Source organism: Curcuma longa, unplaced genomic scaffold (assembly GCF_044706935.1).
Source record: "Curcuma longa cultivar G26 ecotype Majalengka, Jawa Barat unplaced genomic scaffold, ITB_CL_G26_1.1 contig_19166, whole genome shotgun sequence".
Taxonomy (NCBI): Eukaryota; Viridiplantae; Streptophyta; class Magnoliopsida; order Zingiberales; family Zingiberaceae; genus Curcuma; species Curcuma longa.
In genome coordinates this window covers 60,915-88,355 of record NW_027431018.1, presented here as the reverse complement: position 1 = coordinate 88,355, position 27,441 = coordinate 60,915, and the positions used below count along the sequence as shown (strand labels likewise).

The following is a 27,441-nucleotide window of genomic DNA, read 5'->3' as shown; positions in this document are numbered from 1 at the left end:
GGCGGTTGATAGAGGTGCTGCCTGAAGGATCACCTCTATTGATTCGGAATTTACAGTCGGAAGCAGTGAGCCGAGAGGAGAAGAAGTCGCCGGCGGAAGAGGGATTGCGAGAGAAGAAATCGCGATCCGGTCGAGAAGCAGAAGAGGGATTATGAGAGAAGAAGTCGCGATTTGGTCGGTAAAAACGACGAACAGAAACGCACGTGAGGAAAATGCGTGGCGAACAGAGAGAGAAGGAAGAGGATTGGTTCGGGCGGATAACCTTAAATCCAACATCGCTTTGATACCATGTAAAATAATATGGAATCTTACTTTATTATAAGAGATAAGCCCCTATTTTTTATACACGAATATAGGGACCTATTCTAAGAGAATTATTCTATAAAAAAGAAAAACAGAATATTTATCCCTAACAGAATATTTATCCTTAAATATTCTAACAGAAATAAATAAGAGTAATAATAACACAAGTGAGAAACAAGGATTTGACATAGTTTGAAAACTCCCAGGTTCGTACTTCATAGCCTATGATTCGTTAAGTGAATCACCCCTTGAAAAATTACCATTATATTTTCTCCTTTCTAAAAACCAATTAGAAGCAGTGAACCTTTTTATAGAATCACTTTTACAATATCAAATCTTTTGGTTATTAAATTGAGTTAAAAATAAAATGTAGAAAGCCGTGAAATAATAAAACTAGCAATTAATATATGACAACTACTTAGAAGAACAACAATATAAAAACTACAGATTGGGCGCTTCACTACCTATAGAGAACTACTACTTGAGCATACAACAACAACCAAGTCTTATACTACTAAATGAAGTCAGTTATATGGATTCTTCTATACTATTGGGCTCTATCTCTTATTATATCATCATTTATATTTAAATAACATTTATTTTATTTTATTATTTCTAACTAGGTTTTTTCTGGTCTTTTTTTTCTCGTTTGATGCCCACATTTATCATTGTTTCACATCGTTTAACTGGAACATTTATTGGTCATCTCCTGAGTTTTTTCTCAACAGGTTCACCCCAAACTTTCTTTTTAATATTTTCATTTTTATTTTATTCATTTTTTTATGTTCGCACATCCACCTTAAAATCGTCATCTCTGCAATTTTCATCTTCTGCTCTTGTGCTTTAGTCATAACCAAATATTCAGTTTCTTGTAACATAACAGTTCTAATTGTCGTTTTATAAAACTTTCATTTAAATTTTAGAGGTACTTGATGATCACACATAACACCTGACGTTCTCCTCCATTTTAACAATCTCGCTTGTATTCTATGTAAGATATCTTTCTCAATCCCTCTATACTTTTGAAAAATTTGATCCTAAGTACTTAAAATTCTCAGTACAGACAACTCGCCATTTCCTGTCTTAACAATTGTCTCATTACGTTTACTATTACTAAACTTTTTATATTATGTCTTTATTCTACTAAAGCTAAAACCTTTCACTTCTAGTATTTTCCATTAAGATTCGAGTTTAGCATTTACTTTCTTCTACCAAAACAAGATTATCTGCAAACAACATGCACCGCAGTACTTAGATGTGTCTAGTGAGTTCGTCTATGATTAGCGTAAAAAGATAGAGACTTAGAGTTGATCCTTGATATAATCCTATTTTTATGGAAAACTCTTCGGTTAATCCGCCTAAAGTTTTCACCGTTATCATTATATCTTCATACATATCCTTAATTAGTTCAATATACGTTGTGCTAATACATCTTTTTTCGAGAATTCTCCATATAATTTTCCTTGGAACTCTATTATAACTATTTTTTAGGTCAATGAATACCATATGTAAGTCTCGCTTCTGTTTTCGATACTTTTTAATTAGTTACCTGAGAAGATGTATAGTTTCTATTTTCGACCTTCCAAGTGTAAATCCAAATTGATTTTCAGTCACTATAGTCTCCTTTGTTAGTTTTTTTATTACTCTTTCTCAAAATTTTATGGTATGATTTATTAATTTAATACCCTTATAGTTTGTAGAATTTTGTACATCACCTTTATTCTTATATAAGGGAACTAGAGTACTTACTCTCCACTGATCGGATATTTTTGATTTTTCAATATTTGGTTAAATAACTTTGTAAGCCATTTAATACCTTATTTCCCTAGGTACTCCCATACATCTACAGAATATTATTTGGTCTAACTGCTTTTCCATTTTGTATCCCATTTAAAACTTATTCTACTTCTGAAGTTTGAATTCTACGATAAAAATTTGCTTGTTAGTTGATAGCTTGATTGATAATAAAGTTTTAGTTGAGGAACATCTGCCTCTATTTATAGGTGTTGTTTGTTAAGAGTTGGTCAATCAACTTGTCCAATCAGGTCATCCAAACCTAGAGATTCAATCATTATTCGCAACAATAGTTATCGACTAACTTTAGTATTCTAGTCAACCAACACATCTAGTCAACCACTTTTTACATCTTGGTTGACTAAAGCGGCTGCCACATGCACCACTTTATTTGGATCGCTTGGTGACATAGTTATATTGTCGACCACCTTGCACTGGCCGATTAAATTGGATAAGTGTTGCTATTCAAAGCAAATGGTTGACGAGGTTTGCTACTTCAGTCGACCAACTTGAATAAATTTCAAGATTTGATCTTTATCACTGTTTGTCTCTGGGCCACATTAACTGCTGACCGAGTAAGTGGTTGACTAAGTTTACATATGTTAGTATTATTTAACTTAAACTAATTTCCACTCAATTATGAATTTAATTTAACTTATTTGGTTATCTAAAATTTTCTAAAAATAATTTAAAATACAAAAAATTTGAATATGACAAAATTTATGCCTGACTTCTTGTCCTCATTTATGTCTTCTTATACCTCTTATTTGGTCTTCAACGGATAACTTGAGTTTGATTAAATTTAAAAAATTCATATATTTCCCCCATAATTTTAAATTCATTTTATTAGTATTGTGAACTCATCAAATAAATTTACTTATTTTTATAAAAATCTATTTTCAATTTTGGATGTGATGTTATTAAAAGAATCTGAATTACGAAAATTGCAAATTTAATTAATTCAAGTTGAAATCAGTTTCATATGTTTAATTTTTAGAAATTTCATACTTATTAAATTAAATAAATTTAAATACAATATTTAAAATTAGATGAAACCTAAAATATAATGTTTTAGATCCTAAAATTTTAAAAATTTTGAATTTTTTATTTTTCGTCCACTTTAGGTGGAAGAAACAAAATCAAATTACAATTAAATAATAAAATTTTAAATTATTTCATTGCAACCAATAGATATTTTATTTAGGCTTTATGAATTAAAATATAAATATAAAGTGATTTTTGATGTTATAATGAAATACTCATAAATTAATTTCAAATATAGTTATATTAACTTATAAAAATCTCAGTTCATTTGAAATAAAATTACATCATGAACAATGAATGCTTCTTTGGCTTAGGCTTTCAATATAATTAATTATTAACAATAAATAATTATAATAAAAAGTTAATTAAAAATTACATATATTAATTAAGTATTCAGATTATACTAGTAGGACATAATTTGATATTGAAATCGTATCATTTTAGTTGAGGACCCAAAACTCCGACACGATTCAAGAGGTTTGGACTGGATGACCGAGCTATAGGGGTTGAATAGTAATCGCCAACTAGCAAATGTGATTCTAACTACTCTTGCTCTCGATAGCAAGGTCACAAAATAATTAATGCAATGGAAATTAAAACAGTTAAGCAATCTCACTTAACAAATCGTTAATACATTTGCTTAACATGGTTTGTAACCCTTTAGCTGCAACTTCATGACCTATGATCTGTTAGTGGATTACTTCTAGAAAGCATCACTACTTTCTTTTTCTCGGTCAACTACCAGATGTGGAGAAACCTCTTACAATTATAAGATCTCAAAGGAATTATGATGAAAGCTTTAGTACACGGGAGATGATCTAACAAGATCTAACCAACCTTTTTATTCTCTATACTTGATGCTTCCAATGAGCTCTTCTTTTAGAACCTTCAATCCTCTAACATCTCTTGTTGTCTTATATCCCTTGCACCATTGATCGATTGCTCCATCACTATCCAATCGTTGTTACACAATAATAACTCCTTTCTACTTTCCATTTTAACAATCGATCAACTAGTAACTTAACAACAATCGACTGATGCCATTAATTTACTTAGTCACGAATAAAATTATTTTGTTCGATGACTCCTTGTATCTAGTTCACTACCTTAATTGAGTTCTCCACTAGTTAATTGATATTCATCATCAGTTGATTGCTCAAACCAAAAATCCCAAAGCACTTCTGGGTATTGTGTTTCCCAACCACCAATAGGTTGATCTCCAATATCACTTAATTGGAGAGTTCGCCTATGTTTAATTCTACTCTTTTCCCTATAGATATAGGTCACTTAACATTCACAACTCACCAAAGATATACCATCGTAGTTTGACTTCGCCCCTTGGCTATCTCCCGTCAGGTTATTTAGTCCCTTGTATGTGCACCAACTCTCAATTCCTTCACATACAACCCCTCACCTAGTCACTACAAAGTTCGCCTCCATCGATTGTCGTCTTTGATGCTTTGATGCTCCTTGTCCGATGGTCCCTCAGTTTGCGTCATGCAATCTTCACCGATCATTCGAACCTCAAGCCGTCGAGTTGCTAACGTGGCCGTTCTAGGTCATTGCTCCAAATCTGCTCCAATATTTCCTTAGTGCTCCATGTCTTGTGGCTCTTTAGATGCCCCATACCATCCTTCTCCGATCTCAACGAACCTTCATGTCACTGAGCGTGCCACCTTGGCCACTCCAAGCCAACATCCATTGCTTGACCTTGTCGAGTCATAAACTCTTCAAGCTCCATGTGTGTTCTTACAAGTTCCTTCACATTCAAACACATATCAAATAGGGAAGGCCTAACTTAAACCCTTTGCTCAAATATTAAAATTCAAGGTCACAATGGACCATTTGAGGCACGATTACACCAACACGAGTTTTTAAATCTTGAATTTGAGTACATATTTGATGCAAATCAAGCCCAAACTGAATCCTAAGAACATTCTTGCAGGCTCAAAGTTCAATCTAATTCCACCCAGTTAAATCCTCCAAAACATTGAAAATAAAAAGATACATATATCAAGCGATGAGTGAAAGTTGATGCTCAGCGTTCTCTCATTGTAGTAGCTGAGCAATCTTGCCAAAGGTTTGCCATATTCATAAACATAGAAGAGTCTTTATGTGTCCTTAACAATAAAGAGAAAATGAATCCTGTCGACTCATAAACATGAGATCCCCATGGGTCAAGTGTAAATAAGAAGACAAGGCCTGGACCTGAGGTCGAGGCTGCTTGTTGCCCGCAGTCGATGGAGGAAGAAGAGATTGTTATTCTGTTCATGTGCAGCTTGCTGATGAAGGGGGAGGCTCTGGATTTCATGGCCGCTGGTCATCACTCAGAGACACCATTGCTGTTGGCCTGAAGAGGTGTTGCATTGGTTCTCAGTGAGAAAACCGGAGAAGGTTGCATGGTTGCACTTGTCAAAATGAGAGGGAGCAAGAAACACTACTCATGCACAAGTGGGTGGAGGCAGGTGAATAGCTTGCAGACAAACAATGCAAGGGGAGGCCATTTTTTTGGCTTATCTAGGGAGGGAGCAGAGAATCGTAATAAAGGACAGGGACTTGTGAATGGGAATGAAAATCACTTGGAATCCATAAAAATCAGGAAGAAGCCATATTTTATCACTGAACCCAGCCAGTTACATAAATTTACAAGCAGACTGGTTCAGCTCAAATTTAATTGGTTTGGATTTGATTCAACCCAAACGCACCTGTTTTAAATCTAATTTGAGTTCAATTTAAACCCTAGCAAATTCGAGGCGAATTCCACATAAGGAGACTCCACAAAAATTATAATTAGACCAATTAGACCCAAATTTGGTCCAATTAAGTAATTAACAACAAATCAGCCCTTAACATCTTATGTTCTGCCTTAATTTGACATTCTTTAAATTCCTAAAGCAAGATGAATCAGTAAAACTATTCAGAATATAACATTCTTGGATGAAATGAATTTTCCATCTTTTGCATTCTCATGCTGTTTTTTTAATAATTTCTTTAACATGTCCCTTGCAGGTACACATGCACACAACTTAGAATGAAATAGACATTGATTCTTTATTGAATAATAATCCTGATTTCTCTATACAATAGTTTCACGTCCAATTTGATGATTTTGCACTGTTCAGGTGTTTATTAATACTGAGATGTATGCTCGTGCTTCTGTTGCTGCTCTCTTCTACAAGCTTGCAAATTTTACTTTAGAGGATAGGGGCAGGGAAAAGAATGATGCAATTTCAAGTGGAAAATTTTTTCTATTGGAGATGCTCGACTCTGTGGTACAGATTATTATATTAAAAACTACTAATTATCTTGATTCTATCGAGCCATATGATATTGTATGTAGGATACATGTATGTGCAATTTGATAATGCTTTAATTATATAAACAAGTGCATTTCTCTAGTAATGCAGCAGAATGGACAAAATGAAAGTGCATCTTGTTTTTCTATCTAGATCCTTCTCTTTTGTGAGTTTCAAATATTCTTGTTCAATTCTTTTGGATACCACTAGTGTACTTATAAGGTGCAGGTAACTAGGTGGTTCGTTAAGTAGTGTCAAAAAGAGTTTGCACATTTTTCATGATGTTGTTTTATTATTTTTGCAAGAGGTATATAAAATCATACATTTAATATTTGTGTCACGAACACAATCCATGTACACAACTATATCTTTACTATGCATCAAGGTTTTTAAAGCATCTTTGCCAGAATTTTGTCTACGTTCTAAATGGTTCAGTTTCATTGCGTCATATTGACACTCGCACTTTCAGATCATGTTGAGATCAACTCAAATCTATTAATAAATACCATTCCACTTAATTTACTTACCTCCAGCAATTAAAATGTCAATTCAATAAAAATTTTGATAGCACTATGATAACCATCCTGGGTAATGATTATACCTGCTAACTAGCATGCACAATCAGTCTCCAGAACAATAGGCATGGCATGACACCTGCAACAAGGAATGATAATTTCTTCAACCTTGCTAAGTCAAAATCAACTATACTAGTTGGTAGGGATTCAACAAAATGTATGTACCATGGAAGGTTGGCAAGCAGCAACAGGCATAGCAAAGTATAAATATATACAACTTACACTATGAATGAGATGTACCATATTTTATCATTATAATTAGCTTTATCTGTGTTAAAACTATCTTAACATCAAAGAAAACATGTACAGGGTTTATATAGCCAACATAACCCTAAGATCATAAGAGAAAAAGACATGTCTACCCCTACTTCTCACAACACTCCCCCTCAAGTTGAACATATATATCAAACATGTTCAACTTGCTAAGAACAGAATTAAACATAGCTTGGGGTATAGCCTTCGTAAACATATCAACAAGTTGATCCTCAGATTTGACATAAGACAAACATAGCTCTCCGGAATCAAGTCTCTCCCGAATAAAGTGGCGATCAATCTCGATGTGTTTAGTCCGATCATGTTGTACTGGATTATTTGCAATATTGATTGCAGCCTTGTTGTCACAATATAGCCTGAGGGGTAATTCTGCTTTTAATCCCATGTCTTTCAACAAAAAACACAACCACAATATTTCTGCAAGACCATGTGCTATGACTCGATATTCTGCTTCAGCACTGGATCGTGCACAAACATTTTATTTCTTACTTCTCCAAGTTACCAGGTTTCCTCCCAAAAAAGTGCAATAACCAGAAGTGGACCTTTTATCATCTCGAGAACCAGTTCAATCTGCATCAGAATAACATTCCACTTTCAGATTACCACCTCCTTTGAATAGTAAGCCTTTTCGGGACATGACTTCCAGTATCTTAAAATCCTGTCAACAACCTTCATATGGACAGTTTTAGGAGCATGCATGTACTGGCTCACCATACTAACAGTATAGGTGATGTCAGGCCTAGTCATAGACAAATATAGTAATTTTTCAACCAACCTTTGATACGTTTCCTTTTTCTAGACTTGCAAGATCTTCTCCATTAGAACTAGTAAGATCATGATTTACTTCTATAGGAGTAGATGCTGGTCGACAACCCAACTTCCCTGTCTCCTTGAGTAAATCCAACACATACTTTCTCTGACACATATAAATTCCTTCTTGAGACCGAGCAACTTCAATACCAAGGAAGTACCTCAATAGTCTAAGATCTTTAATTTCAAATTCTGATGTTAACTTGGACTTGAGAGCCTGAATTTCAGCTTCGTCATCACCTGTAACTATCATGTCATCAACATAAACCAAGAGAATGGTAGTTCTGTCCTCTTTCTTTTTAACAAAAAGTGTATGATTAGCATTTCCTTGTTTAAAGCCAAACAATATCATGGCTTTGCAAAACCTATCAAACCATGCTCTGGGAGATTGTTTAAGCCCATACAAAGCTTTTTTTAGCCTGTAAATTTTTCCTTTTGTTTTGATTCCAGGAGGTGGTAACATGTAGACTTCTTCATGAAGGTCACCATTCAAAAAGACATTTTTAACATCTAGCTGAAATAGAGGTCAATCATATTGAGCAGCAAGAGAAAGAATTACTCTGACCGAATTCAGTTTTGCAACTGGAGCAAAAGTCTCCATGTAATCCACCCCATATGTTTGAGTGAATCCCTTGGCAACAAGTTTGGCTTTCTATCTGACCACTTCACCCTCTGAATTATACTTGATAGCATAGACCCATTTAGAACCAACCAAGTTCTTCCCCTTTGAAGGATTAACTAATTCTCAAGTACCATTCCTGTTAAGAGTCTCTATCTCTTCATTCATTGCTTCCAGCCACCTAGCATCCTCTACAGCTTCATAGTAAGAAGAAGGTATAGCATGGTTTGATAACTGTGAAACAAAGGCATGATATGAAGAAGACAAACGAGAGTAAGAAACGTGATTGGAGATAGGATGTTGAGTACATGACCTGACTCCCTTCCTAACAGCAATAGGAAGGTTCAGCTCATTCATATTTAATGACTGCTCCAAGGGATCCGGAGCCAGAGCATCTGATTCGGCTAGCCGATCAGTAGTAGGTCCTTGCTTGTGTCTTCGTCGCTTGTAAGTGATAATTTCTTGTGAAGACTGCGAGCCCAGTGATGTATTTTCCATGGCATCCAGTAGAATAGGAGATGAGACCACTTGAGGTATACAAGGAGACACAGAAGAGGTAGGAGATGGGACCACTCGAGGTACATAAGGAGACATAGAAGAGGTAATATTCTCCCCCTGAGGATGAGGTTGAAGAGAATAATAAAACTCAGACTCAAAAAAGGTAACATCCTTCAAGATATATCTCGTTCTAGTAATAGAATCAAAGTACTTGTAGCCTTTCTGGCAAGTGGAATATCCTAGAAAAATTCCCCGTATAAAACGAGGATCAAGTTTGGAGGACTTGGGACTAAGAACATGAATAAAGCAGAGAGCCAAAAACGTGGTGCCAAGCCGAAGAATAGTGAGAGGACACCGATACCCGAGACCTTTGGATGACAATCTATTGATGATATAGGCAGCGGCAAGGACAACATCAGCCCAGAAATATTTGGGTAAGTGGCGTTGAAATAATAGTGCACGGGCTGTTTCAAGGATATGACGATTCTTTCTTTCAACCACTCCATTCTGTTGTGTTGTGTAGGGATAGGATGACTCATGAAGAATTCCTGAATCCTCAAGGAAAGTATTTAGAGACTGAGCAAAGTACTCACGGGCATTATCAGAACGTAAAGTCTTTACTCTTGTATGAAATTGAGTTTCTACCATTCGACAAAAAGTTTGAATGAGTCGAGGAACTTCTTCCCTGCTTTTCATCAAATAAAGCGATGTACAGTAGGTGTAATCATCAATAAAAGAGAGAAAATATCGATAGCCATCCAAAGAAGTCACAGGAGAGGGCCCCCACATATCAGAATGAACAAGATCAAATGGAGAAGAACTTTTCTTTATGGACTCAGAAAATTAAGTTCTACAATGTTTTGATAACTGACAGACTTCACATGGAAGTGACTCAAAAGAAATTGAAGAGAAAAGACTAGGAAATAAGACTTTCAAAGACTGAAAAGATAAATGTCCCAACCGGGAATGCCATAAGAGGATTTCTTGATGCTTATTCTCCAAACACTGTGCTGTAGATTTCAGAGCAGATGTTGTTCCAAGCTGATAGTAATAAAGACCTCCTACTTCACGACCATTCCCAATCGTTTGCTTGGTCTCGAGATCCTGGAAGACACAATGATCAGAAAAAAAGGTTACTGAGCAATGAAGTTGTTTTGTAATGCTGCTAACAGAAAGTAAATTAAGAGAAATAGAAGGGACATGAAGGGCAGAGGATAGGATAAAATGATCTGCCAATTGTATGGAACCTTTGCCAGCAACAGTGGCTTTGGTTCCATCTGCCATGGTCACTTTATCTTGCCCAGAGGACAAAGAGTAGGAAATAAAGGAGTTAGCAACGTTTGTCATATGATTCGTAGCTTCTGAGTCAATGATCCAGGGGCTATAAGAACTCGAATCAGCAACACTCAATCCCAAGCCCTTTATACCTGTGTGTGCTTAAGATGGAGTGGTAGAGGCAGAAGATGAAGCCTGAAGCCGTGAGAGAAGGTGCTGAAGATTGACAATGTCAGTAGAGGACAACCTAACAGGAGAGGACACAGAGGAACCACCAGTCTCCTCCTCCATTAATTTCTTGACGACAACATTCCCACGACTAGGGGCCTTCTTGTCACTGTGTTTGAATTTGTCAGGTTTTTTCTTTGGATATTTCTCCCAACAAAAATCTGAATCATGATTAGTCCTCTTACAGTGCCGACAAAATTTATCACCTTTTCCTCTAGTTCCCCCAGGCTTGAACCTGTTTACAGAACTGACAAGAGCAGAAGTCTCCCCAATTGGAGTGCTGGTAGCAGAAATATCCTTGTTGCTCATGGTCCTTTTCCTACTCTCCTCACTGAGAACTTTGTAGTAAACTTGTTCTAGAGAGGGAGTAGGATCAAGACTAAGAATTTGTCCTTTTAAACTCTCAAACTATGCATTAAGCCCATCTAGAAACTTAATAATTCTGTCCTTCTCCAGAAGCTTTAGATATCTCTGGTGATCATCAGTGGAAATCCAATTTTCCATCCTGTAATAGTCAAACTCATCCCACAACCCCTTTAGAGTAGCAAAATAATTGGTGACAGACATAGAACCTTGGACAAGTTTAAAGATTTGACTACTTAGCTGATAAGTACGTAGCATGTCATGCTTGTGTCCGTACATTTGCTCTAGTGTCTTCTACATGTCAAAAGCTGTTTTGTATGAAGAATGACCTGTTTGATGCCAGAACTGATGGAATTGAGTATTCAAGTCATCAACTGAATATTATCACGCTTCCAAATACGAAAGTTTGGGTCATTTTCATCTGGTTTCACTTTAGTACCATGAAGAACATCAAGTTTATTATGACCTTCAGCATAAAGTTCAACAGCAACTGCCCAAGATGCATAATTTGTCTCTATTAATTTCTTTGAGGTTATTTGAAGATCGGATCCTATAGTTTCTGACATCGTGAAAAACGGTTGTACCTGTCCAGAAGAAGTCATGGGATCTGCAGAAATATCAGAAGTTTCTCCAGAGGTGTCCGTCATAAAATAAAGTTGTGGTTACAAAGTTCCAAGCAGAGGAGAGGCTCGGGCCAACAAAGTTTTTTTTTTTTTTTTTTTTAGGCAGAAGGGTCTTCAAATTTCAAACCCTATTTCCTAAAACAAAAAAATCGAATAAGAAAAGAAAGACGACGAAGATTGGCCACGAATCTCCGCGCCGAAGCGGGACAGATTCCGACCAATCGGAATTCGGTTTCGATCGGGCAAAGAGAGTTGCGAAAGATCCAGAGAGGGTCGGCGCAGGAATAACTGAGTGAGTTGCTGGTGGCAGGATCGTTCAGGAAGGAGCGATGGTCTTGAAGTTGGAACTCGACGATGGTGGGATTACCGGCAGCAACACCACCGTTGGGGATGAGTAGCTCGTCGAAGCCTTGGAGTTCGTCGGAGCCTCTACCGGAGCGGGAGAAAGCCGAGGGGGCTAAAGAAGGAAGCGGAACGAAGCGACGGAGACGACGATGGCGAACTGGACATCCGCTTATTGCTTCTTCGCTTCCTTTTACTGATCGTGATCCTCCTTGTCGGCTTTGTCTTTGGCTTCGGCGTCTTCGGGCTCCAGTGTCCCTCTGCGGCGCTGAACGAAGAGAGACAAAGGGGAAAAAAAAGGGGATACCCAACAGCGAAGCGTGAGGAACAGACGGAAGAGGGTGGTGGCGTAGCAGAGGAGAGAAAAAAATTAGGATTTTAGATAACTTGGCTCTGATACCATGTTAAAACTATCTTAACATCAAAGAAAACATGTACAGGGTTTATATAGCCAACATAACCCTAAGATCATAAGAGAAAAAGACATATCTACCCTTGCTTCTCATGACAATCTGTAAAGAAGCTGAGTGTATGAACTTGTGGGGAAAAGTTTTATACCTTGTGCTTGGAAGGAATTAAGAGTACATTGTGTATGCTTAACATACATATAGTTGCCAAAGCATAGCAGCCTTCACATTCATAAGCTACAAATCTAGTGTGTTTAGCAGTAATTTAATGCTGTGGGTTGCAACCATCAAGCTAGATTGGTTCTATTTAAGCATTCATTTTATTTGTTTCACTAACTTATTTAGTATGCATTAGATCATCATATGTACTATCATTTTAGTTGTTCCATTAAGTTTATTAAAGACTTTATAACTATAGAATACAATCATTTTAGTGTCCCAGTTAGCATGCCGTTTATGAAAGCGATAATATTAAGCTATAACAACATGTGATTAAGCAATTTTATAAGGCAACATTAAGCATAATATAATATGAATATTTAAGCATAAGCAAATACTGAGCATGATGCACGTGCAGAAGAAGTATAAAAAGTGTCAATGGTTAAACCAAACAAGATCAAGTAACTAAGAGTAAATAAGATGGAATTCTCTCTGTCAATTTTCCTAATCAAAGTCCTCTAGCATTTTCTAATCCACATATGTGAACACCTCCTAAACTAACATGATATTACAAGGGCGAGCTACATTTTCAATCATGATTTAGGAGTCAAGCTATAATAGCTAAGTAAAAAAGTTAATGGCAGTTGATGGTACAGTTTATATCAAACATTAAAATTGCTACAAAGATTAATGAATTTGACTCTTACACCCTGCTGTCCTTTTTAGATACCAATTATTTGGGGTAAAACCCTAATGAGATAACCCTTAAAAGCTTCACATTTTCCTTCTAGAAGTATAGTGCCACACTTTTCCCTTAGCCACTTCCTCAAAAACCATAAAAGCCACCCATCTAAAGGTGTAGAAGACTTTAGTTTAAAGAGTCCTAGGATCTTGTTCACTTCTGCAATGACACCATGACTGAGGCAAACATATCCTTGGGACATTGCTGTCTTATTTTAGTACATCTTTTAAAAAAGCCTATGGAGGTAAGCATTGTCCTCATATTAGTTGAGATAAGCATTTTCTTGGTCAACACCCACTAAAATTATGTATGCACAGATGATGTGGTGACATTTACCTGTGCTAAGACAGTATCAGTAGGGATCAGCAGCTGAAATGATACATTTTAATTGTGATGAATAATACAGATTGTCACTTGAAACCAGGCTATGTGTGCAAACATTTTCCCAAGTAATTACAAGGATTTACATAGGCATGTAAGTCTATTGTTGAGTTTTAAATTAATTTTGAAGTATCTCCCCTGCACTGTTAATATTACTATACCTTTTTTTCTCGTTGGCAAAAAATTTAATTGCTCTTGACTTACCTTGTATGAAAGGTGTACCATAATGGATAAATGTTTGTTAGTAATTACTGAGGTATTTCTCATGATACTTGTATATAATATGTTTCATCTGCTATCTTTGATTGGATGTTTCCTGGTAATCAAATGCTTTTTGTTTTCTGGTTCATGTTTGAAGGTAGTATTACCTTGTATTCTCTACAGGTCAATGAGAATGATCTTGCAAAAGAACTTTACAAGAAGTATAGTGGTGTGCGTGTTCTCATTTTCTAGCTCTTTTTTGACATGTTATATATTAGTAGGTAATGTATCTTGTTTCAAAAATTTCTCGGTGTCTTCTCAGGTTCATAGGAGAAAGGTCCGAGCTTGGCAGATGATTTGTATACTTTCACATTTTGTTGAGGATGACATTGTCGGAAAAGTTACATCTGACTTGCACATTTGCCTCTATGTAAGCTTTTCTCCAATGGCATTCAAATTATTTTTGAATATATTAGCTTCTTTTACATTTAGATCTTTGGTTGAATTTTGTCTATATCATTTTCATATTTTGTTCAATCTTTCTATGAAGAAATCCAGTTTTGCAAATAAAGATTAGTTGCATGCCAGCCTTTTTTTTTTGTTCCGCCCATGCTCCTCTACATCACAATTATTTATGATTGAAAGATGATCCTAAAGAGGAAACGGTAGCACAATAGTATGTTGCTACAATAAGAATTTCAAGGATGATGGAAGAAAAAAAATTCAAGTCTTTTCATTAGCAATGATAACATATGCAGGATCAGTTTGGTATAGAAGTTACAATTTATAGATTGTATTCCCTGTATGTTCAGAAATCATGCTTGAACATCATGGTGAAATGGTGAAGAATTTATGGTCATCATACCAAATTGAGCCCTTCTTTCCACAGCCCAATTTCGCCCTCATTTTTTGGTTTTATTAGTGATGTTATAGCTGGACAATGCTCCAAGGAACAAGTTCACATATTGCTGGAGGCCCTAGGTGCTTGCTAAAGTGTTTCAAGGCCCTATATTCATATACAACTACTAGAGAATAATATCATATTTTAATAATAGCCTGTTTTATAACAATAGATATTAGTAGTTCAATAGCGTAAATTGCCTAATCAACACATAAACTGTCAATATATTTAACTTGCTTTTGGGTTCATAAATATTTCTTTTTTAATCAGGACTTCAAAAAATAATTACCCCGCCATATTTTTAATTGAAAATATTTTCTGTTAATATTTTCTCACTTTCTCCCTCCTTCCTGCTCCTCTCCATTCTTCTTCCTCCTCCCTCTTCTTTGCTCCTTTCCCCCACTTCTTCTTCCTCTTCTCCTTTTCTTGCCCTCCTTATATTCTTCCTTTTCTTTTTTCCCTTCTATCCTCTCTTCTTCTTTTCCTTCTCCCTTCCTCTGCCCCCTCTTATGTGCACAAGAACATAGGAGAGTGTATAGTGGTTACTGTAATTGCCTGTTGAATGGACTTGATATTGTAAATTAGGCATGGACAATGTAATGATTATGAGAGGAAAGTGGAAGAGGAAGGAAGCTGATTCAAATAATACTGAACCAGGTTAAATGGATCTTCCGATGATGTTCTTCTCTACAAAATTCATTCTTCTTTCGCATAGTTACCTATAGTTGAGATAGATGAAATTGATCTAATTCTGATCAAAAGATAATTACACTCATAGAGATATATGACTAGCAAATGACATATTAGCCCATGTGGGATTAAATCTATGTCGTAGCAGCTAACTGTTATACTACCCTTCAAGCCTGATTGTATAAGTGGTCTCCAACTTTTTACTAAAAGGTTTCACATTAGGAAACAAGATTAAGAGAATCCACTAGATAAGTAAGACCAATATTGGTGCTAAGGCCTAGAGATTTTGGTGATACTTAGGATGAGATCTTCAAAATATCATATTCTTATGAGTATAATCTTCTTAACTCAAGATACCATTTACTTGTGAAGTTTGCAAAGATGACTAGAACTTGTAAAAGCTTGTCGAGAAAAAGTTAAAATACTTTGATTTGAATGGTTTGGGTTTCAATATTTACTCTTATGGCCTAGATGAGAAGATATCAAGAGTGCCGGAGTGAAGTCTGATATAACTTTAAGGGTGCGTTTGGTTGGGGGTAATTTATGATTACCTTGGTTATCCATCTAAAGTTATCATTCATAAGCTTGTTTGGTTTAGGTAATTGGCGATTCCCAAGTAATGCTTCATTCCCGACATGCCAGCATACGTCAGCAAAAGAGGGCATTCAACCCGGAATTGGAAAATCAAGGAAAACTTAGGTTTTTCTTGATTTCGGGGTTAAGGTAATTTTCTTTACAAAATTACCCCTCGAACCTGTCCGCTTAATCTCCGCGAGCGAAATAGCGAAACCCTCCTCTCCCGTCCTTGATCGCGAGCGAAACCCTCCTCTCCCGTCCCCTATCGCGAGCGAAACCCTCTCCCGTCCCTAATCGCGAGCGAAGCCCTCTCCCGTCCGCTTCCGCTTGCTCCCTTCTCTAACAGTGGCGGCGGCGATTCGAAGCAGCGAAACCCTGCAGCTTGGATTCTCCTACTGCTTTTCTCCGCCTGAGACGATCAGCCTAGAAACTAGCTTCCGCAGGAATCACTATGAGCAAGCGGGATTTTACAATTCCTATGCTGATTACCTGTCTTCAGAAATATCTTCTGCGTTCGAATCGGTGCTTCCTGCTTTAGAATAGAAGGAGCCAGTTGACATGGAGAGCTACGTCGAGCATACCGAGCTGCTCCTCGGTTTACTGGGATCTGATGCGCCGGCTACAAGGGGTAGCAAAAGGTCGCTGTCGGAGGATGACGCTGCGGGCGACGACTCCAGCTGTCGAAATGGCGGATCTGGCTCGACGGCCAAGTAAGTTTTGGCCATTGAGATAAAGAAAATGCGAACTTTATATATATTTTGGTGATTTTTTTTATTCTTTTGTTGACAGGTAGATGTTCGGTGAAATTCTAGGGCTCAAGTGGTTGGGTGGTTGCCGATCCGAACGTACAGGAAGAACAGCTCCAGGTGATGAAGGAATTGAGTATTTTCCTTACCAAAATAGATAATTTTGCTTGGATTTGCCCAACTCCATTGTCCTGCTGCTGGAATGAAAGCTTGAAAGTGCATCTCTGTCAACTGGAGCATCTTCTGGAAAACATTAGCAAGACAAGGTGTCTGAGAATTCTAAAGTGTTCTTCAGGACTAGTATTTCACGCAATTGTACATAGAAAGTTTGCCTGTTTGTTTTTTGTATCGAATTTATTCGAATAGTGTGGTTGAAGTTTTGTATCTTCCTGCTATTGTGATCGATCAATGAGAAAGTTTGCCTGTTTGCACATAGAAAGTTTGCCTGTTTGCACATGTGATCGATCAATGAGAAGGTGAAGAAATCAGTGAGTTAATGCTTACTTTGAATGGAGATGTTTAAATACATATTTCCAGGATACATTGTCAAAAGTTGTAGTTGATATAATATCTCACTGTGTCAAGAGTTGTTCCTCAAACTCAAACACACCACACATGAGAAAGATTTTCTCTATTTCCTAGTTGAGAAGTCAATAATAGTTCATCAAGCAAGAAATAAGCTGATTGATTATTTTTGTGACAAACTACCTAATGTGCAGGCTGGAATCAATGTGGGTGTAGTTTGGTGGTCTCGGCTAAGGGTGGCAATATATCCCCGCCCCCGGACATCCCCGCCCCCATCCCCGACCCCATCCCCGAACCCGTGGGTCGGCCCCCAAGATTCTCAGGAAACAACAACAAGTGTTTTGTGAAACAAGCCTCAAGATCATTGGAGACCACAAATTCATCCGCGAACCCGAACCCCGACCCGAAACAACAAGTGTTTTTTAAAGAATCGGGGCGGGTTCGGGGATGGGGATAGTATGCCCCGAACCCGAACCCATACCCGAACCCGAACCCATACCCGAAAAAACTATGGTTTTCGTCTCGGCCAGTTGTTCATGTCGTGCTCGGCCTAGATGGTTTTCCAGACCCGTGTTAGTCCTCAGCTTGACTCGGCTGGCACGACTCGTGGTACCTCTAGCCGCGAAGGGTTGCACTTAGTAGAATATGGATGTCATTGAGTTTCAAAATGAATGAATTCAACAAGCCAGCTGCTTTCTGCCAGCAAGCATTCATTGTGTATATGAACAACAACCAACTCAATGTCAGTGATGAAGGGGCCAAACAGACAAACCCTTGAATCCTATAAACAAATAAAATTTTGAACTACAATTAATTAAGAAATAAATTAGCTATTTCCGTCGACGACATGCTTTCCACCCAAAGAGTAGCATATGTCAAGTAATATTTTGCCACAGGCAATTTCTATTTTCATGTATTCCTAGTTTGAAATGTAAATTTTTAATTGGCATTTTTAATTTCTAATCGGTTTTCGATTTATTCAATTCGGTTGATTCGATTTTGCTCAAATACTTATCCTGATTTGTTAGAGTCTTTCTTAAGATAATTTAAAACTTTAAAATTTATATTATATATTATATTATTAATATTATAAATAATAATTTAATTTAATTAAAAAAAATTAAATATCAAATGAATTTAATTGTAAAAAATGATTATAATTGAACTAGGGATAATATAGTAAATGTTAAAGTAAGTAATGTATCAAAACCTTCAAACAAATAAGGTTTTATCTTATTACCTAGGATTAAACCAAACAACATTAGGTTATGCTTTATTCCCTATAACCTTGGTTATGTGATTACTTGGTAATCACATAACTAAGGTAATCACGGATGACCCCCAACCAAACGAACCCTAAGTATGCCATAGAGGAGATTAAGTTTAGGTATCTATTAGAGTGAAGCTTAAGGTGATATTGTAAGAAAGATCATTACTAATGTTTGTTTATAGTTGCAACCAAGGAGAACGATACTAGTGTTCTTGATGACAAATCAAATTAATATTTCAACATTTATTCTTAGAGAGGAAAAATGATTGGAGGAAACAAAATTTTAGTTATTTAATACAAATAGGTAGAAGATGTCACAAGAGAGTAAATGTTTTACATAGATTTCAATAGGGGAGATATTGAAAGAGTTATTCAATGGGTAATCTCATGTTATATCATGTAATAAATATATCATAAGATGAATAAAATATGAAGATTGAAGGTAAAATAAATAATCTTTACCAAGCAACTCGTCAACATAAGACAGAAGATGATAAAGGAGGATCTGTATAGTATAACAATAATAACAACCAAGCTTTATTCCACTTCATGAGGTTATTTATATGGATCTTTCTATGCTATTAGACTCTATCCCTATTATATTATCATCTATACAACAATAACAATCAAGTTTTATCCCACTAGCTAGGGTTGGCTATATGCATCCTTCTACGTCATTGGGCTCAATCCACTATTATATCATCATCTATATTTAAATAAATTTTATCCTATTTTATCGTTTCTAATCAAGTCTTCTTTGATCTTCATCTTACTCATTTAATATACGTATTTGTCATAATTTCACATCGTTTAACTAGAGTATTTATCAGTCGTATAAGTACATGTCCATACAATCTTCAACGTCTCCCTAAGTTTTCCTTCAATAGGTGCAATCTTGATTCTCTCTAATGTTCTCATTTTTTTTTCTTGTCAATCCTCGTATGTTTGCACATTCATTTTAATCTTGTTATCTTTATAATTCTTATCTTCTACTTGTGTATTTAAGTCATAGTCCAACATTCAACTCTATATAACATAGCAGGTTTAATCATCGTTTTACAGAATTTTCCTTTAAATTTTAAAGGTATTTTACGATCCAAAGAACACTGGATGCTCTCTTTCATTTCAATCAGCTTACTTATATTTTATGTAAGACATCTCTCAACCCCTCTATCCTTTTGTAAAAATAATCCTAAATATTTAAAAAGCTCTCAGCCATCTCTTATCTTAACAATTATTATGTCTAAAATTGCTAAAGTTAAATTCTATATATTCTTTCTTTCCTTTACTAAACCAAAGCCTTTTACTTCCAGTGTTTTCTATCAAGATTCGAGTTTAGCAGTTACTCCTTCACATGTCTCATTACTAAAACAATATTATTTGCAAATAACATGCACCATGGTAACGTATCTTATATGTGTCTATTGAGTTCATCCATTAGTATAAAAAGATAAAGATTTAGAGCTGATCCTTTACATAATTTTATTTTTATAGGAAATATATTGGTTAATCTTTTTGAAGTCTTTACTTTTGTCATTACATCCTCATTTATATCCTTAAATATTTTAATATACGCTATGCTAACATCTTTTTTTACTCGAATTCTTCATATAATTTCCTTCGGAACTCATTCATAATTTCCTTCGACACTGGCACCGGCACCAGCAGTTCCGACTGGGGACGTTATCCGGATGTGTCGCATAGGTCCGGAGACGCCTTTGGAGATATCGCGCGGGCCATGCGTGCCCCGGTCGTGTGGAACAGGAACTATGGATCAGGTTTTTTTTTTTTTAACTTGAGTTTTAATAATAACATAGGTTAATATTTTTAATCAACTCCTAGCTATAGTTGAGATAATTTAAATAGACTTAATTAAAGCCTCATAAAATTATCTTATTATTTTTTAAAAAAATTTATTTTTAAATATTTAGATTAACTTTTTTATTTTTAATTAATATATTTTATATTTAAAAAATATCAAAACTATATTGACACAATATGATATAGTACTAAAATTGTATAATTCCAGTTTAGGGCCGAAATTTCGACACGATTCAATATTTTAAACCTTGTCTATTTCATCGCATTTTTATTTCCTCATCATTTATTAGTACGCTATTATATTCGTTTTTAATACATTTTATTTAAATAAGATCTCTTTTCTTCCTTTTTCTCATTTTAGCTATTCTATAGATGCCCCTTTCTCCTTTATATCCAGTTGTCAATACAAACATTCAAAGGTTTTATTCTTAACTTCACTTACCATTTTCTTAGCATCTTTCTTGAATGCTACATACTTTTTTTATGCAAGTATATAATAACTTAAAAGGTATTTGTTTTTTTCATCACTTTTTTTTTACTTTTTTCCACTATCATTATTCTTTACTTGGTGGTGCACATGCTTTTAACTCACCAAGTATACTTTTGGCTATCATTTTCAACTTTAATGTCATTTTATCCTATATCATATTCAAGTTGTCATGTATTTATCTTAATATTGTACTCCTACCGTCTCATTAAATAGGCTTTGTTTTTCATCTTTTAATTTTTACCACTTAATTCTAGGAGCTATGTACATTTTTCTTCTATTGATACTATGCTTGAATTGCATATCCAACACTACTAACGTATGTTGGACAATTAAGTTTTCACTGGGGATAATCTAACTATCTTTGTAAATCTTTTTATCCTTCTTCCTAATTGTAAGAAAGTTAATTTATGACTTATTTTTCATGTTTTAAACGTAATCAAGTTTTGTTTTGTTTTCTTAATAAACGTTTTAGATATTATAAGTTCATATGCTATGGCAAAATCCAATATATATTTATTTTTTTATTTCTTATTCTAAAACCACAACCTTCATGTACCTTATAATATGCCTCATTTTGTACTCCTACTTAGAACACTTATTAAAATCATTTCATTTAATGAAATTTTTTATACGACCTCATCTAGATCTTTCTAAAATCTATATTTAGTATCTTTTTTTTAATTCTTTTTGAGGTGTAAATATGTTAATTACATTAATGGTTTTTTTCATCATCACAATTTTGAGAGTTATAATCCTTTCCCTCTTTCTAGTTGTTCTTATTATTTCATCTTTTACAAATTATCTACAATAATATCTACTACATTTCTTATTTTACTCGTACGTATATATTATAATTTAAAATTCGAGTTCTTTATCATTTGTCTTCTCTCCTACCCATTTTGTTTCTTGTACACTTAAAATACTAATTCTTTCTCTTAATCATCGTATTTACTTCCTCCATTATTTTATAGTGATCATTGTTTAATATTTGAAATTTAAGACGATCAATATTTTTATAATATTTGTTCTTATTGAACATATGATGTGAGCACTTTTACATATTTAACACTATACTCATGTTCTTATGGACATTTAGTGCTTCTTGATGAGACATTACAATCGGACCCCACAACGTTTTCCTTCTAAGGAAAAATCTAGTATAATAGTTTGATATATTCATTCATAGAATAATTGTTTGTATTTGATGTTGGCTCACCACGGAATGCAACCCTCAACCTTTTTCATTTGGACTTGGGACCGACATAGTAATGGGAAAAACACTTGCATTATTATTAATAGAAAAATTTACACAAGGCCTGGAGTAACTAAACATGACATAGGCTTTGTAAAAACTTACTGCAACAGGATTAATGGTGCATTAGTATATGATTATTAATCAATTAGTATATGAGATATTTAAATGCTATTAAATATCAATGTCATTAGGTAGATATAAGCGTTTATCTATTTTAATTATTCTTAGACTGATGAACAAGTAGTTAAAGAAATAAGGATCTTTTTTAGTTGTACAATCTTCACTTATTTAAAGATACCATTGTTAGGATTAGAGTAGAGGGGAGGGGGTTGAATAGGTGCACATCGTGAATCTAGAGGGGAGGTGAATACTTATAGCTTGTAAATTAAAATATATTTTTTCCTGCTTTTACAAATGCAAGGCCTTACATAAATTTGTTAATAGTTCAAATATCAAAACTGATGCAAACTAAAGATATAAGGTTAATATTTTATGTGGTTCAGTACTTCTAAGCTCCTACTCCATGGTTTATAGCTCGTTAGGCAAGTCGCTTCTTGGAACTACTACTCTAAATGTTTCCTTCTCTTGTGCAAGATTTAAAATGAAATGCAAGAGAGAAACTACAAAATGAAAGAAAATTAACTTAACCTAGGTAACTCTTTGTTTGGTTTTTTGTAATATTGCTGAATAATAGAATGATATCAATAAGCATATAAAATGAGTAATGGATGTGATTAGATGTCTTTTTTTCGAAGTGGCTTTAATCGCTATTTATATGGTGAGGCTATATAGATGATTAATCAACTCAATTGTCCCAATTAGTCAACTGCTCTTTGACCATTTCATAATCACTCGATTCCAATCAATTATTAGTCGACTATTGTGCTATTTGTTGGCTCAAACATCTTCCACTTGACTCCATTTGATTAGCTTTCGGCACGATGGCGTCTTTAGTCGAACTTGACTCTACCGGACAACTTCGTGACTAAATCTTAGACGACTATGCCATTAGTTGATGTTTATAGCATTAGTCGACTCAAATAATTTTAGTTAACTAATTTGCCTTGCAGTTAACCCAAGTTAGAATAAAAAACTTCTTGAGCAACAAGTCAACATTTAACTACAACATCAACTTAGCTAATCAATCAACTATGATACTAGTAACTTTCTCGCCCTAAAACTAAATCATCGACTTTGACCCAGAACACTCATGCTCTACATGAGTTTGTGCCTAACTAGAAAACTTCTAATCAAAATGTCAAAAATTATATTTCTCTCATTTCTCTCATCTCACATGTCTATGTGTTGAACATGCTCCTTCCCTTGAGACCTCAATAGGCCTTCATCCTTGGAGTTATTGCCTTCTAGTCCTATTGGATTTGGGTCACTTAAGCCAACACCCCTTCAGACAAGTAGATGACTTTCGACATTTTTCCAACTTATCTGTCCAACCTATCAAGAGTTCCACCTCCGGATTTTCTTATCTACTAGGAGTTCATTCTTTTGAGGCTTCTCGTTTGCTAAGGTCCGCTTGAACTTTTCATGTGCCAAAGGTTCACTCCTCTAGAACTTGTCATATGTTAAGATCCACTTGGACTTATCTTGGTTAGAATTTACTCTTTCGAGATTTCTTATTTGCCAAGATCCTCTTGAACTTCTATATGGTAGGAGTTCACTCCTAAAGACTTCTTGTCTGCTAAAATCCACTTGGACTGCTTTTGTCAGGAGTTTACTCCTTTGAGATTTTTCATTTGTCAATATCCACTTATACTTTTGTAAAGAGTTTACTTCTCCGAAACTTCTTATTTGCCAAGATCTACTTGGACTTTTCATCTAACAAGAGTTCAATCATTTGGACATCTCATTTACTAGAAGTTGCCTTTTCTAAGACTTCTTTCATCTGCAACCACAATTCTTGTTAAGATCCTGTGTTTTTACACTTGATACAAGTTAACACACTTGATAAAAAGGGCATCTCGGTGCACAAAGCTCCCACCAATATGTATTTCGACGAAGAGTTGAGCTACATTGGTTTATTGTATACAACCTTACTCTGCATTGCAAGAGGTTGTTTCCGCGATTCAAGCCTGTGACCACAATGCCACATGATAAAATAGTTTTGTCAAAATATAAATAATGTTCACTTAAATATTCTTCTAATAGTTTTGTCAACCATATTAAAAACAATCCAATCCAATGTAAGTATGATTGCATTAATAATCTTCCGCTTAAGTCAAGACTCTTAGGGACGAATTGCACTAATAATGTTTCCCTTTTTGATGCTTGGCAAACTCTTTAAGTTAGCACAAAAAAAAAAAACATAAGTTAAAAGGCTGAATACCATTTTCTCCTCCATAATACTATCCTCCTCATTAACAAGGGTAAGATAATAACTTCAAACAAATATTACCAAATATTACCCTTTATTTTTCTTCTTTCCACAAGAGTAAGAAGCTAACTTTCTCATCTCACCCTTTATTAACCCTTTTGACATACATGAAAAGAAAATAATAATTTTTGAAAAAGTATATTTACATGAAAAATGATCAGAAAAAATAGAAATAAATAGAAAATTTAAGAAATCTTCCCCCTTAAAAGATAACTCTCCAAAAATAGAATTATTTCAAACTTCTAAATTCAGATAATCATGAATACATTAGAAAACCTTTTCTGTTTACTGCATCAACTATGAATGGTTAGAAAATAATATTCATGAAACAATGAACCTTGTTTATGTTTAGGGCAGTCTTATCGACCAATCAGTTGATTGAATATTTTGGTAGTTGACTCAGTCGACTATATCTAGTGTTAGTTAGGCAACTCTATTTCTGCTTTAGTTAATTAAATTTTGATAATTTAAGCAGCTGAGCTTTAAAAATTCATTTAAAAATTGACCACCAAATCAACTAGTGTCCAACATGAAAATTGACCAGTCAACTAATTGACCATTCAGTCAATGTGTTTACGCATGGAGTCAATCGACTGAATCTTAACAAACTAAATGCCAATTATTTAGAAAACATTATTTTACTTTGAAAATCCAAAACAATGATTTTTTTATACTAAGCAATTTTAGATATTTTCTAAAACAATCTTAATATATCACTTTTCGTACTGGATGTTGTAGTACACAAACTAAGTAATTTTTTTATTAAGTGAGATAAGATGCATATGAAAACATTAGAAGATAATAAAAAAAAATGTCATACTAAGGTCAAGTTAACCATTTTTCCTTATTGACATTTCTCAAGCTGTTCAATGGATGTGATTCTATGGAACCCAAAAGTTGTTGGTTCCAATTGAATTCACAAGATAGTCTCTTGGGATGGCTTCCCTAGTCATCAGTCTTAATCCATTAAATTAAGAATCATTGTAATAAAAAAAATCCTATACTACGAAGGTACTTTGGCTTCCTTTTGTGGATTCGTTTGTAACCTAAACCATACCATTGATGGCTAGCCACATGTTAAGTTATGATTTTGAAATGTTTTGGTTTTCATGCATATGCAATTAGTTAACTCTACTAATGATGCCACTTATTTTCTCTTTTAATCATCTGACTATTTCTCTAGATTTTTCCATATGTGAGTGCAAATATAAATCATATGATGTAAATGTAAATACTATCTTCTCAAATCTGTGTTTTGACTTTTTGTTATCTTGGGATATCTTCATTGGTTTGAATTATTCTTTCTCTTCTTCTTTGGCTTAGTCTTTACTTGAGGACATCAATATTTATACTAGTCTTTTTCATGCAAGCAAAACATATTATATAAAAGGGCAGTTTGGTGCATGAAACTTCCGCTAATATGAGATTTTGGAGAAGGGTTGGATCACATTGGGTGTATTATACGCAGTCTTACCATGCATTGCAAGATGTTGTTTCTGCAACTCAAATTTGTGACCACTAGGTCACATGACAATAACTATACCGTTACGCCAAGACTTTTCTTCAACCAAAACATTATATGCACTTTAAATTTAAATATACCTTTTGATGTCATAGATGAGATACTTAAATAGGTATCTTGTTGATCAAATGTTGATTTATTTTCCTCGGATCATTGACAATTTGAAATAGATGATTCTTCTTCCATATCGTGTTGTTTTAGAGCTTGTGGAATTGATTCTACTTCCTGAACCACTTGCGTTTGTTTACTCTGCTTTTGATATCCCTGCACCGATAAGTTAATTGCCGATTCTGATGTTGTTATGTTAGTGAGATCTTCTCATGGAGATTAACCATCTTGTCCCATAGTTCTTTTGCATTTCAATATTCTCCAATTTTGTGCAGTGACTGAGGCAAACATTTATTAACAAATCTATTACATTATTACTTTTGATTTTCCTTAGATTTGTTCATTTGTTCTTCTGACTTCTTCCTTGATTATGGGGTTCAAATCCATCTATCATAACTATCTAACAATGAAAGTCTATTTGAATGTAGCATTTCTTTGGTGACTTTCAATAAGCAAATTTTTTTGCATCAAAGGCTGGAGGTGTATCCAAACTGTAGCTGAGCTATAGTTCCATTTTAAAAAGAATTTAAAATTTTGTTTTGTCAGTTGTTAGGATCACAGTGCATTTTAGGCCTATAATTTAAATTCCCTTTTTCTACTTTTGGTGAAAATTGAAAATTTGTTACCAGTTCAAATGTCAAAAATAATGTAGCGGAAAAGATATACGATAAACACAATGCTAAGTTAGATATTTTATATGGTTCGGATCTAGGCTCTTACTCCATTATCTATGACTGTTAGTTGAGTCACTCAAAATTATTAATTGAAATGATTTTTTTTTTCTAGAGGGGAAGAAACCTCACAAAGAATTAGTTCTTTTTTACAGGGTTTAGAATGAAATACAAGAGAGAAACTACCAAAATGAAATCAGATTATCTGATGTAACTCTTCATTGGATTGATTGCAGCACTTCAGAACACTAGAACCATAGCAATAGTCACAGAAATCAGTAGTAGACGGACCAGATGTCTTTTGTTCAAAGTGGATTTGCTCGTTATTTATAGAGTGAGTCTGTGGATCATATGCTAGTGTAAAACACACGACTGTCTTTTGGCACTTGAGAATCCCATAATATCCATGCCACTTAACTTCAATAAACATCAAACCCTTATCTTCTCTTCCTTTTCTGGTGCTTTCTCCTATTTGAAGAGTAAGGAGCTATGTGGTCTAGTGAAAAGATTTTGAAAGTAATAAATAAGAGTATACAGGGAGGAA

The 27,441-nt window shown here is 34.8% G+C and overlaps 1 protein-coding gene and 1 pseudogene across 1 annotated transcript in view; one reads left to right on the top strand and one right to left on the bottom strand.

The window, feature by feature from the left end:
- Positions 1-27,441, top strand: part of LOC141817043 (uncharacterized) — a gene marked incomplete at its 5' end in the record, with an annotated part of 84,008 nt that overhangs the window by 17,707 nt on the left and 38,860 nt on the right. Inside the window, 3 exon segments of the mRNA XM_074704740.1 lie at positions 6,264-6,413; positions 14,117-14,164; positions 14,256-14,363. Coding sequence (XP_074560841.1) covers positions 6,264-6,413; positions 14,117-14,164; positions 14,256-14,363 — 306 coding nt within the window.
- Positions 10,393-11,282, bottom strand: LOC141817042 (uncharacterized; annotated as a pseudogene).